We start from the raw sequence: 13,136 nt of genomic DNA on the forward strand, positions 1-13,136 counted from the left end.
TTTTCATTAATAATTATCAATCTCATATATTATTTTTTAAAATGTATCATACACTATAAATAATGTTGGTTTTAACTTACAAGTTGTTCAAGGTGTAAATATAATAGCCTTGCTGAATTATAATTGTAAGGTAAATACCCTTTTGGTCCTCGACAAAAAAATACGGAATCTATTTTAATTTTTTTTAAAAAATATTCATATTAGTTCTTTTTAAGGGACTAAAATGGGTCTTCTTTGAATTTCACAGAGATCATAATTTCAAAGAACTGAAATTTCAAAAGAATCACAAGTCGACTCTTTTTTTTAAGGATTAAAATAGGTTCCGTATTTTTATTGAGGACCTAAAAGGATACTTACTCATAATTGTATTTATTGAAAAAATAATAATAAGGAACAATTTCAATCACTGTTTTAAATTGCACTCGCCAGCACACATATATGGGAAAATATAAACTTACACAAATATAAGAATATCAATATTAATGTTAGGAAAACTCTGGTAAAATGTTTACCTAACTCCATGCGTCGAACCAAAAAACTCTTTCTTCTTCCAATTTTTCGATCTTCCCATTCATTTTCATTGTACTTAAATTCCTCTCCTCCTAATTCCTTACATTCAACCAACGAAGAATCAATAATAAGTCTTAAATCCAGATCGGATAATTGTTCTCGAATAGCGTCAGCTCCACTAGAAATTTCTTGATTTCGAAATGTATTGAAACCTTGCGTAGTAAAAAAAAAGTGGATGCTATATTTCCAAGATTGAATTTCTTATTCAAATGAACCTCATAATCGTAAGAAAATGTAATTTTATTGTCACTGTAGAAAGAAAATTTTACAGCAACACATAGAAAAGCAGGATACGCCGATGGATCCTAGCTTTTTTTTAAGAACATGCGAGTCCTACTTTTTCTGTGTCTGTTGTGCCAGAAAAAGTGGCACAGTGATAGCAGAAAAAGGCACCTTTAATTTTATTTATATGTAACTGCTCACATTATTAATAAATTAAAGTCATTAAATATAAATGAAATCAATATTTAAAATTAAATGTAGGATTTTTTTTTTTGCATAGGATCATTTGACATTGTGTCAAATTAAAAATTTGACACTATGAGTAGCGCCAACAAAACGGGATCGACTCGGCGGGCTGACCCGACTGAGCGGGACGGGCTGAGTTTTATAACCCATCTCAAAAGCGGTGCGGGCTCATTTTTTGGCTGGGAAATGCGAGGCGAGGCGGGTTAGTGTAAAACAGGTTGGGGCCGACAGACCGAGTTTTTTAATCCACTTTCAGAAGCGAGGCGAGCTGCCCACTTTGCCACCTCTAACTATGAGGGTCATTAAATCAAGATAGATCAACTAGGGGTGGCAATATGGGTTGAGCCCGGCGGGTTGGGTTGAGGTTTTCAACCCACCAACCCACCTCAACCCGCCCCGCCAGGAAGTGGGTCAAAACGGGTTCAACCCGCCGCGGGCCGGGTTGACCCGCCGGGTTATAATATATATATTTTTTTTACAATTTGATAGTATTTCATTAATCCTTAAATTTTTGTGATATCTAATTTTTTTTTTATCTTAGTACTTCCTAGAAAAAATAAAGAATAACAATTTTATTTATGTCAAATGTTATCTATATATAAATTCCTAAAGAATGTTTGACAAATATTAGTATACATTTAAGATTGAGACTAAAAAAATATAGAGAAGTGTGAAATAAAATAAAATAATATTAGAAAAATTCATAAAATACAATTTATTTTTAAATTTTAATTAATTTTTTTTTAATTGGCGGGTTGGGGGGTTGACCCGCCAACCCACCATAAAACGGGGTGGGTTCATTTTTCTAACCCATATTTTTTGGCAGGTCAACCCGCCCCGCCCCGTTTTTTGTGGGTTGGTGGCGGGGCGGGTCGGGACGGGTCAACCCAAATTGCCACCCCTAAGATCAACGATATCACAAATTTATAAATTGGAGTCGTTAGATAAAGGCAAGATCAATGACTCTTAGACGAGATGTTAAACTTTTCATTTGACACCAATGTCAAGTCAAATGATTGTGTCCTTTTTTTATATAAAATAACACAAACTCCAAAATTTCAAGCATGAGTATGAATAAACTTAGGGAAAAAAAGGTTTGTCTTTTAAAAGAATACAAAGTTATATTCTTTTAGTGATTAATACTATGTGCTTCGGGGAGTACATAATTATGATATAATTTTTTTTTCTCAGTCATTTCAACTGATATTTTTTATATTATAACTATACACTACTCATAATATATAGTGTTAATTATTAAAATAACACAATTTATATCATTTAAAAGTACGTAGAGTTAACCCTTATTTTTACGAAGATAACTTTCACATTGAAGAGAAGAGTGTAACTAGTTCTTATATTATTTTCTGTGTGTTTTTTCCCCCCCTCCTATCCCCCCTTAAGGTGGGTTGCGATTGAGTAATTGGATAAAGTTGCCAATGCCAAGGGCACACTCATTTTTGCAAGTAACGTGCTTGCATGATCCTTGGTGTCAATGTCATCAAGTTGAAAATATTTACAAGTTGCTATAAGAATAATTTTTATGTTTAAAAATTAACTTAAAGTACTTTTCTAAAAATAATGTTTATCTAAATTAATACAATATTAATTTAATGTATAAAAGTACTAAAATATAATAATACATGTATTTTCACATAAATACATTAACTTTTATAGAAGTAAATCAAGAAATTACATCCAAAATGCATTTTAGTATTTTGCCGAAGCCAAATGCACTTCGGGTGGTCAGCGTCACTCAAAATGTATTTTGTACTCCTAGAATGCATTTATCATGGTTATTCAAAATGTATTTTTTAAATTGCAACAATTTTTATATTAAGTACTTAGAGGTAAAATAAATCAATATCAATCGTTGAATGCTACATAAATAATTAACTTTTGTTTATCTGACATTCACACTTTTTCTCACACACACAAAATAATTGTTGTCACAATAAAACTGCTGCTCTTTGCACTTCATTTTTTTCTAGTTATTTGTTTCATTACACTTTTGATTTTCTTTGGCTAATCAAAATAGTAAAATCAATACAATTTCGAATGTCATATTTTTAGTAAGGTGAGTAAACTATTTTTTTCATGTTTAAATTGTTTTTAGAATATTGATTCAGTTCATAAAAAAATACTACATCAATTTATATAGTCATTAATTGATACTTTTTATATTAAAAAAAAACCATAAATTACAACTTTATTAATGTCATGACATGAACAAAAATATCATTTGAGAAATTGGTTGACGTCATCAATATTTTGAATACCAAATTAATGTTGTCCTTAATTTTTTTTTTCTATTACTGATTAACTTGTTTTATATATGTAATTCACTTAATGGAGACAGTTACTTGGATTTTTATGACATGTCACAAATATAATATATGTATGCGGCGAATTGAAAATATGACTCTGGGAGCTTAATAAGTGACAATGCAAGTAGATATAAAATAAAAGATGAATTTTGAGCAATAATCTAATAAACTATTATTTACAATGCGGTTTGTAAGAATTTATTCGAAAATTTTACCCGGTAACATGCATAAACACCTATTCCATCAAGTGACATCATTTTACAAAATATTGTCTTTTGCAAAATTTGAATTTTAAGAAATTTTATTGTGTGGCCTCAAAGGTTAAAAAGTTGTTCATTGATGATCGATTATAAGTTCACAAAAGGTCAAATTGGCATCTTTCTTACGTAAAAATAGTTGAAATTAGGGGAACAAATTTTTTATGTTTAATACTGACATTGCAAACCCTTGATTAGTATATATATTTGATGTCTCTAAATTAAAATATTTTAGAAAAATATATATTGGAAATTATGATTTGTAGTTTATAATGGAATTTGTGTATGGTATTTTTTTTTAATTATGTATCTCTTTTAGGATATTTGCTATGAAGTAACATTGAAATGGATTTTCTCATGTCATGTTGGGTGGTGTTCCTTATTTATTCTATTCACCTCATTTAAAGGGTACAAAGCTAAAGACTCCAAAAACCTCCAATAAATGCTCATTTGTTGGGAATATTCCTCCATTAATGCTATTAGTTGTGACATGCACCATTTTTTTTTTTAGAAATATTCCAATCGATTCATTGCTTCGCAATTAATCCGATTCGGGGCACCATTTTTATTCGTGCAGGGCTCAAAGACTTCGGCCACATACAATAAATGCTACCCACCATATTGATTGAAGAAGATTCTTGAAGAAGGCGAAGGGTTCCTCTCACCTTAGAAAACCCCCTTAAATTCACTTGTAATAGGATAGACATTTAGAGAGAGATTTAGTGAGGATACCTCTAGAGCGAAGTTTGAGTGTGACCTCTTTATGAAAGTTTGAATACCACCACTGTTGGAAGATTTTTCACATTGGGGAAGATTTTCCACGTTAAAAATTTGACTGTTTTCTTCTTTATCTCTCTCCTCTGCATTCTTTCTTATTTTTGCTGTGCAAGCACAACAGTGGTATTAGAATCCGAGTTCAAAGGGTTCTGAGGAGACGAGATGGAGACTCGCAACGTTGACCACAGCGGAGACATGTTTAAACTGATTGTTAACAACTTCACTTACTGGAGACCTATGATGGAAGACCATCTGTAATGCAAAGTAATGTATGAGCCCATAGTGCATGGAGAGATGCCTAAAAGAAAAAAATGATAAAGAGTGAGAAATCCTAAATCGAAAGGCAGTGGCCATGATAAGGAAATATATTGACAAAAGCCTTTTTGAGCACGTGTTCGAGTTCACTAATACCTATGAGTTATGGACAAAGCTGGAGTCCATGATTCACAAGAAGACTCCCAGGAACAAGGCATACCTAATTCGCTGACTTGTGAAGCTAGAGTACAAGGACGACATAAGTATGATCGAACATCTCAACACCTACAAAGGTATAGTGAATCAGCTGTCTAAAGTTAAGCTGAAAATAAATGACGACATGCAGGCTTTGCTACTTTTGAGCATGCTGCCAGAAAGATGGGATACTTTGGTAGTTACTTTAATTAACCTATCTCCTAATGGAAAGTTGACGATGGACGTCGTGACAGACAACATCCTGAATGAGGAATCTAGGAGAAGAGAACGAGGTGTAACTAGCACATATGAGGCGAACGTTGTTGAGAACAAGGGAAGGTCCAACGCCCGGGGTCGAAGTAAGAGCCGGGGTCGTGACAAACCTAATAAGTCGAGAGGCCAATCTAGGCCGAGATATGAGCTAAAGTGCTTCTACTGTGGGAAGCCTAACAAAAGAAGGCAGACGAGAAAAATGGCACTGTGAAGCCTGATTATATTGTGCCAAAAAAGAAAGAAGACAATAGCACCACTGCGGTAGTTGCTAATGTTGAGGCCGAGATATTCCTCCTTGGTGATGACAATTTTTTGAACATTGCATATAATGAATATTCCTGGATCGTTGGCTCTGATGCCTCCTTCCATGTCAGTCCATATAGTTTTTTTCTCCTCTCGTAGAAGTGGTGACTTCAAAGTTGTAAAGTTGGGAAATCATGTGACAAGATTGTTGGGGTTGGTGACATAATCGTGACCACGTATGTTAGGTGCCGACATGTGCTAAAATATGTAAGGCACGTGCTTGACATGTGTCTGAATCTAGGCTCTGTAGGCAAGCTTGATGATGTCGTGTTAGCAAATTACTTTGGATGAAGTAGATGAAAACTGGCCAAGGGAAACTTGATAGTGGCCCGAGGTAAGAAGGAAGGCTCCTTGTACGTGAAGTAAGGAAAAATAAATGGTGGAGTGGCCAACTCTGTCTGAGATGAACACAGTATGGAGTTGTGGCACAAACATCTTGACGACATGAATGATAAATGACTTCAAATTCGAACAAGAAAGAATTACTGATCGGGTTGAAAGGCCAAATGTTGGAGAGTTGCAGATATTACCTAACTAGAAAGCAACACTGGGTTTCGTTTGTGAGACTGAATCAACCTAAACTACTCATGTATGTTCTTTACCTCGTTCATACAGATGTATGCTCCATGTCTGAAAATTCTCTCAACGGAGCTCAATCAAGACACTCTACATGAGTGAAACTACCTTCTACAAGGTATCACTAAGTCCGTGATATGGTGGAAGATGGATAACTCAAACTCGTCAAAGTGCACACCGATCTAAATCAGTTAGACAAGATAACCAACCTAGTACCATATAGTAAATTTGAAGACTGTTGTGAAGGTACCGGGATGCTGCTGAACTTGACTCATTAATGTCCGATGGGGGAGATTTGTTGGCTGGTGTTCCTCCATTAATGCTAGCATGCACCTTATTTTATGGGTGCAAGACTCAAGACTCCAAATACCTCCAATATATGCTTATTTGTTGGGAAGGTTCTTCCATTAATGTTGTTAGTTGTGACATGCACCATAATTATTGGTGCAGGGCTCAAGAACTCCAGCCACCTACAATAAATGTTACCTACCATATTGATTGAAGAAGATCATGGAAGAATGTGAAGGTCCTCTCACCTTAGAAAAATCCCTTGAATTCACTTGTAATGAGTTGGAGATTTAAAAAGGGATTTAGTGAGAATACCCTTTGAGAGAAGTTTGAGTGTGACCTATTTAGGAAAGTTTGAATACCACCATTGTTGGTTATGCTTGATTGTACCTTTAGTGAAAGACTAGGGAAACTTGACTCTTTGTAATCTTTCTTTCGACATAGTGGAAGATTTTCTGAACCAGTGTCTCGTGGTTTTTACTTCTCCACGTTGAGGAAGGCATTCCACGTTAAAAATTTGACGTATTCTCCTTTATCTCTCTCTTCTGCATTCTTTCTTATTTTCGCTGCGCACGCCCAACATGTCTAAGTAACATGATTAATATCAATCATTTATGCGGTGTTTGGTAGGGGGATTATTTTTTGATACCTAGGAAAGTGAGGATGAGCTTTTAAGAAGTCCATGTTTGGTAGCCCATTTTGAAAAATTTTTCCAGGAAAGCAATTTTCCCGAGATTCGCTTTTATGTGTATTTTATATATCAGATTACCACCGAAAAATACCACCCGTGTGGTGGTATTTTCAATTTCTTGGGAAACCACAAAATAGTGACACGAATATATCGACAAAATTAACCTCCCCTGCTATTCACAAAATCTTTAGAGAGAAAGATAGTACACCATATTCTCGCTTCATCTTCTGAACCTGGCCATGAATCAGGACACCCTTTTTGTGAAAAGATATAATATTTCTTGATCTTCATGTTCTCCATGCTCTAACTCAAAGAAAAAGATTCAATCTTTATCTTCAGACAAAGTTTCCTAGCTATAGCTACCTATTCTGTTTCTGCATATGCTAATCTGAAAGGGTAAAAACAAAACCATAGGGAATTCAAGGTTGAAACGTAAGGGAGAAGGGAAGAGAAAAGAAAAGTGAAGTTTGATGGGAACTGGGAAGCTTTATCTTTGTGGATCACGTCGTTGACAAATGTTGGGTTAGTTTTGTAAATACACCTAACATTCCTGGCAATATTTGACAATTAACAAAATATAGACTTAGTAATATTGGGCCAATATTCTCAGTAATATTTTGGTGTACCAAACAATTTTTTGGTAATTCGCAAAAAATTTATTTTTCCTCCATATTTATAGGAATCATTATTCTCGAGTGAATTTTTTTTTCTCCTACCAAATGCCACCTTAGAGATAAATTGATGGGTAGAGATAAATTGATGGGTTTTTTTCTTCTTTTTCTCACGCTCTATTCTAACGCGCTCCCTCTCTTTTGTTTGTTGCCATGGTTGATTTATTTTTGGATGACTAAAATCATTTGACAACTTGATTTCATTAAATGATACATGAGACAATTTATTCTCAAGATAATTAGATACACTTCTAAAACTTGATTTACTATTAGATATAAAAAGTTAGTCGAAATGGACAAAATATTTTAGGCTTTGTCTGGGAGTTTGGAGGGGAGGGGATCCAAGGGAAAGAAATGGGAAGGAATGGAAGGAAAATAGAGGATATTCCCTCCTCTTGATTGGGAGTTAAAAACGGCTCAAAATGAAAGAACTTTAATTTTAAGAACAAGAAGAATTTTGAAGGATTTTGTAAAAAAAATTATTTATTTTTTTAAACTTACAAACAAAGGAAGGAGTTAATAAAATCCTTTATTTTCTTTCCTTTTCCTCTTAAAATTCACTCCCAAACAAGCCCTCTACAAGAACTTACAAGGCTAGTTATAGATCTTCTATTAAAGAGAAACTATTGACAGTGAAAATCAAAGTTAACCTTTATACAAGGTGCTTGATTATCATTATAGATAATGCAACCTTTTTTTATGGGAAAAATATTTGTTCTTTTAAATGACGTAACTTGTGTCATTTCACTTTCACAAAAAAGTGAGACCCACACTTTTAATTTTTTTTGTCTACTTTCTCTTTTTTATAATCTATTTTTTTCTCTAAATTAAAATGATACAACTTTATCTCCTTTAAAATGATACACACTTTTTTCTTTTTTTTTTTATTGTAGATAATGCAACCTTTGTGTTTGTTGCCTGTTATGCTTTGTCTTTGGGTTAAATAAACTAATATTTCTATGCAGTGCACGCCATTGTAATTGTTCTCAATACTCAACGGCTTTAATTCCAAGTTACTGCACTGTGTCTCTAAGATTTGTCCATTAATTCATGCCTCTCTCCACTTTCGTAAGGAGCAAGACAAAGTTTTCCGTAAAAAATTACTGTAACCTTTAAGGAATCTATATCTTCTTGTGGTTTCTTTTACGTTGCTGTTATTGTTACCCATGGAACTTATGGGTTCCAAAAATTGAAAAAATATAATTGTTATATATGATTTGAGATGAGAAACTAGAAGAAGAAAAAGATTAATGGCTGAATTTTTAGTTGAAATCATTATTAAAATAAGAGTAAGATTTACTTAAAATATTATATTTATATATTTTTTAGTATAATGATGCTCTAACAAATTATAAAATATATAAAAATGGTGTCTGCATATTAAAAATGTTTTTATGCATATGTTTTTTTTATGCATATGCTTTTACCATTTCATTAAGATGATTTAGCATATTAACATTAATTTGACTTAATGACAACTTCAAGGGAATTTTATGACACACTAACAAATTATAAACTATAAAAAGAATACAATGTTTCCGTATGTTGAAATAAGTTTGTGTTATTTACAAAAAAAGAAAAGAAATAAGTTTGTGTGTATAAGTTTTTCCCATTTCATTAAGATTGCTTATCATATTGAAATTTTATTCTTTTATATACACTGAAGACAAACTCTTCATAAATAATTATTTTATAAACTATTCTCCCTGTGTGAGTTTTGTATCGTGATATAATTTAAAAAAAAAATGGAGAATGAAACAAGTTTGTATTAGTTTAGATCATTAATATTTCAGTAAACAAAATTCAATCCTCTAAAAATATAATCAATATTAAATTAGTCAAAATTAAAACTTTAATATATGCAACATCAAATCATATTTTTAATGTCATATTTTATTTTTAAAAAATTGATTCTTAAATTAATATTAAATTTATCCTTGAAGACTGGAACGAATATATATAATTCACTAAAAAATAAATTTAATGTTACCGATAAATAAAAAATTAATATAATATTGCATATATTTTTAGAAACCGAAATATTTTTAATCTAAAAATCATCAAATACATAAAGTAGAAAAAACTAATATGAATTGGGGAAAGACGATATTTAATAAAAAAGAGAGTAAACACCATTTTTAGTCCCCGTCAATATCTACGAAGTTCTTTTTAGTCCCTGGCAATAAAAAAGGACCAAATTGGTCCCTGAAATTACAAAAAAAGGGCCATGTTAGTCCTTATGTCAACTCCCAAATATGTAGAGTGACTCTTTTCTTGTACTTTCAGGGACCAATTTGGTCCTTTTTTATTGCCAGGGACTGAAAAGGACTTCGTAGATATTGCCAGAGACTAAAAAGGATATTTACTCTAAAAAAAATTATAACGACAGGAGGACAATGAGCAGTATACTCAAATTGCGTCCAAATACACACAGGAAAGTTACATCAAATTTTTCTATATATAGCTGGGCAGAATTTTTTATTTTTTATTTCCGATCTTTGTATTTATCTGTCCAATGTATTTATTAAAAAATAAATAATATTTTATTATAAAAATTTATTTAATATATTTGGAATTGAATACATATTATATATTTATGTTTACAATAACTTTTAACTGTGATACATATATATTGTTAAATTTTGTTTAAATAAATTAAAATGAGAAAATATTATCACGAATTATTTTACACACTTGATCTACCCTAAACGTGTCCAAAGCCTCTGGTTCATAACAACCTAACGGCATAGTCTTCGTACACACCTCACAAAAAATCACCATCTCTTTTTTTTTTTTTTTTGGGAAATACAAGGAAAATCAACATCTCTCGTCTCACATCACAGGTTTCAAATTTTCTCCTTTTGCAATTTAAAATTTCAAAAATAACAATTATTTATTTTCTTTAAAAAAGCACGTAGTCGTAATGCACAATCACCACGATCACTCTGCACAGTGTGGGTGGTTTTCGATAACCCCAGAACACGAGGGGCATCTACCCGATATTCCACGTTAGTGGCAAGGGCAACACTGTAAATTCCTCCTGACAAAAACCCAATGCGTATAGCGCACGATAATGTTCCCCCACACGCGTCACCAATCCTAACGCTCCGTGATTCCCTTCGGTCCCAAATCATCCATGCCACGTAGGATCATACGTGGCAACTAAGGCCCATGTCAGCAACTCAGCATCTTCTCTATAAATTCTCATCCCTCCCACTCTTCACACCTAATCCAAAACGCTTAAACACAGAACGAAGATTAAAAAGAAAAAGAAAAAGAAAAGCTCCTGAAACTATTTATCTTCCTCAACCGTAAACCGCCACTGACGACGGTGAACTCGCCGGGGAAATGATAATTCCGGCGAAGCTGTCTTTCCTGTCTATTAACAATGCCTGTCTCTCCGATCATCCCCGTTACGTTTTCCACGGGAACCTTGACCTCGAAACGTTTTTTACCTCCCTCTTCTTCTCTCCTCGCTTAGCCTAGAAGTTATTCGATGCTTCATCTCTGAAAATGGAACATAGATGATAGAGTAGTTGTTACAAAGAGAAACGTTTTTCTCGAGAATTTTTGCTCTTGCGATTTATTTTCTTTTTGTTCTCTTTTTATTAATCATGCCTCCGATGAAGATCCAACCAATCGACATCGATTCACCGAAGCTTAATGAAGCGACGGCGGTGGTTCGAAACGACGTCGTCAAGCCGGTGTTAAAGTCGAGGCTGAAAAGGCTGTTCATATTCGACCGGCAGTTTCCAAGCGTGTTGAAAACTTCCTCCTCCTCATCGGAGAAACCTGTCTCCGGCGATGCTCCTCACTCCAACAACAAAGACGGAGCTGGAACAACAACGGAGTTCGAGCCAAGCTCGGTTTGCTTGGCCAAAATGGTGCAGAGTTTTATCGAAGAGAGTAACGAGAAGCAGCCACCGGCCGCGAAGTACGGTCGCAACCGCTGCAACTGCTTTAATGGCAACAGCAACGACAGCTCTGACGAGGAACTCGACGTCTTTGGCGAATCAATATCCTCTGGCTCCTTCGGCGACGCTGGCGACGCTCTCAAGGTAACTTAACTAACTGAATTTGCGAAAACCTCACCGTTCTCAAGCTTAGCTAGCTAGTTCAGGGTTTTCGATTTTTCTCGCTGTTTCTCGCAGCATCCTAAAACTCCATTTCCGTGCTTTCTTTTTCGTGCAGAGCTTGATTCCTTGTGCAAGTGTTGCCGAGAGAAACCTCTTAGCTGACACATCGAAGATCGTTGACAAGAACAGTAAGGTCTACAAACGAAAAGACGATTTGAGAAAGATTGTCACGGAAAGTCTTTCGTCTCTCGGCTACGATTCTTCCATTTGCAAATCCAAATGGGACAAAACTCTATCTTACCCCGCCGGTACTCTTTTTTTCCCCCCTTATAATTTTGCTTTCCACTGAAAAAATTATCGTTGTTTTTCAATTCAAAATTGAAGTTCATTTTAGAAAAAAATTGAATGTTCTGGTTTTGATTCAGGTGAATATGAATACATCGATGTGGTTGTGGAAGGTGAGAGATTGATAATTGATATCGATTTCCGATCAGAGTTCGAGGTAGCTCGATCGACGGGGACGTATAAGGCGATCCTTCAGTATCTGCCTTGCATTTTCGTCGGGAAATCAGATCGTCTTTGTCAGATCGTCGCCGCCGTATCGGAGTCGGCGAAACAGAGCTTGAAGAAGAAAGGGATGCACGTTCCGCCGTGGAGGAAGGCAGATTACATGCTAGCTAAGTGGCTGTCCAGTTCCTGCACCAGAGCGAATCCGCCGCCTTCCTCCTCCACCACCGTGCATGGCACGCCGGAGAAACTGAGCGACGGCGACGGTGCTTCGGTGGAGAGCGATTGTGGTGAGTTGGAACTGATCTTCGGCGAGAAGACCTCGTCACCGGTGCTGGGGGCTGTTACCGGTGATGAAAAGAGCTTGCCGGCGGTGGGGACGCCTACGTGGCAGCCGCCGGCGGTGAAAGTGAGGAGTGTTGAGAGAGGAGCGAAGGTGGTCACCGGATTAGCCTCTCTTCTCAAGGACAAACCATAGAAGAAATTTTGCACTTTCTTTTTTTAACTTTTTCTTTAAATCGTTTTAAGTAAAAAATATAACCAAAATATTTGGATAAGAGTAAGGCTTTTTTCGATTTTTTTTTTTTTTTTTTTTTTGGTATCCCTTCTTCGTCTTCCGTTTTTCCTTTGGGAGGGGACTCTGTAAGAAGCAACTGGATATATGGTCAATCAATGTAATAAAATAGCTGAAAAAAAGAAGTAAATATTTGCAAAAATCTAAGTCTATGTTGTCATTCTGTAAAGTGATTTTGTGGAAAAAAAAATTGTTGGATATTTTAAATTAAAATTTTCTCTCTTAAAAGCGTGTTTGTCTAAAATATTTTTGTACTGAATTGAAAATTTTATTATAATTTTATTTTTAATTTACTCTTATTTTAAATAAAAAATAACCTTTAAACTCTTTA

The 13,136-nt window shown here is 34.5% G+C and overlaps 1 protein-coding gene across 1 annotated transcript; it reads left to right on the plus strand.

Annotated features, from left to right (window-relative positions):
• The first annotated feature begins 10,893 nt into the window (after window positions 1-10,893).
• Window positions 10,894-12,926, plus strand: LOC133285773 (uncharacterized). The gene is made up of 3 exons (XM_061483054.1): window positions 10,894-11,706; window positions 11,840-12,032; window positions 12,150-12,926. Exons 1-3 carry the CDS (start codon window positions 11,263-11,265, stop codon window positions 12,707-12,709), a joined length of 1,197 nt encoding a protein of 398 aa, XP_061339038.1. The 5' UTR covers window positions 10,894-11,262; the 3' UTR covers window positions 12,710-12,926.
• Window positions 12,927-13,136: the final 210 nt, after the last annotated feature.

This window comes from Gastrolobium bilobum, unplaced genomic scaffold (genome assembly GCF_033153095.1).
Source record: "Gastrolobium bilobum isolate Gb01-03AN ecotype WA unplaced genomic scaffold, APGP_CSIRO_Gbil_v1 utg1991, whole genome shotgun sequence".
Taxonomy (NCBI): Eukaryota; Viridiplantae; Streptophyta; class Magnoliopsida; order Fabales; family Fabaceae; genus Gastrolobium; species Gastrolobium bilobum.

What these genes read in the sequence shown, in the direction of transcription:
- LOC133285773 (XM_061483054.1), top strand. Translation starts at nt 11,263, where the DNA reads ATGCCTCCGATGAAGATCCAACCAATCGACATCGATTCACCGAAGCTT. An exon ending in ACGCTGGCGACGCTCTCAAG is followed by an intron (nt 11,707 to 11,839) that starts GTAACTTAACTA and finishes TTTTTCGTGCAG; the next exon opens with AGCTTGATTCCTTGTGCAAG. An exon ending in AACTCTATCTTACCCCGCCG is followed by an intron (nt 12,033 to 12,149) that starts GTACTCTTTTTT and finishes GTTTTGATTCAG; the next exon opens with GTGAATATGAATACATCGAT.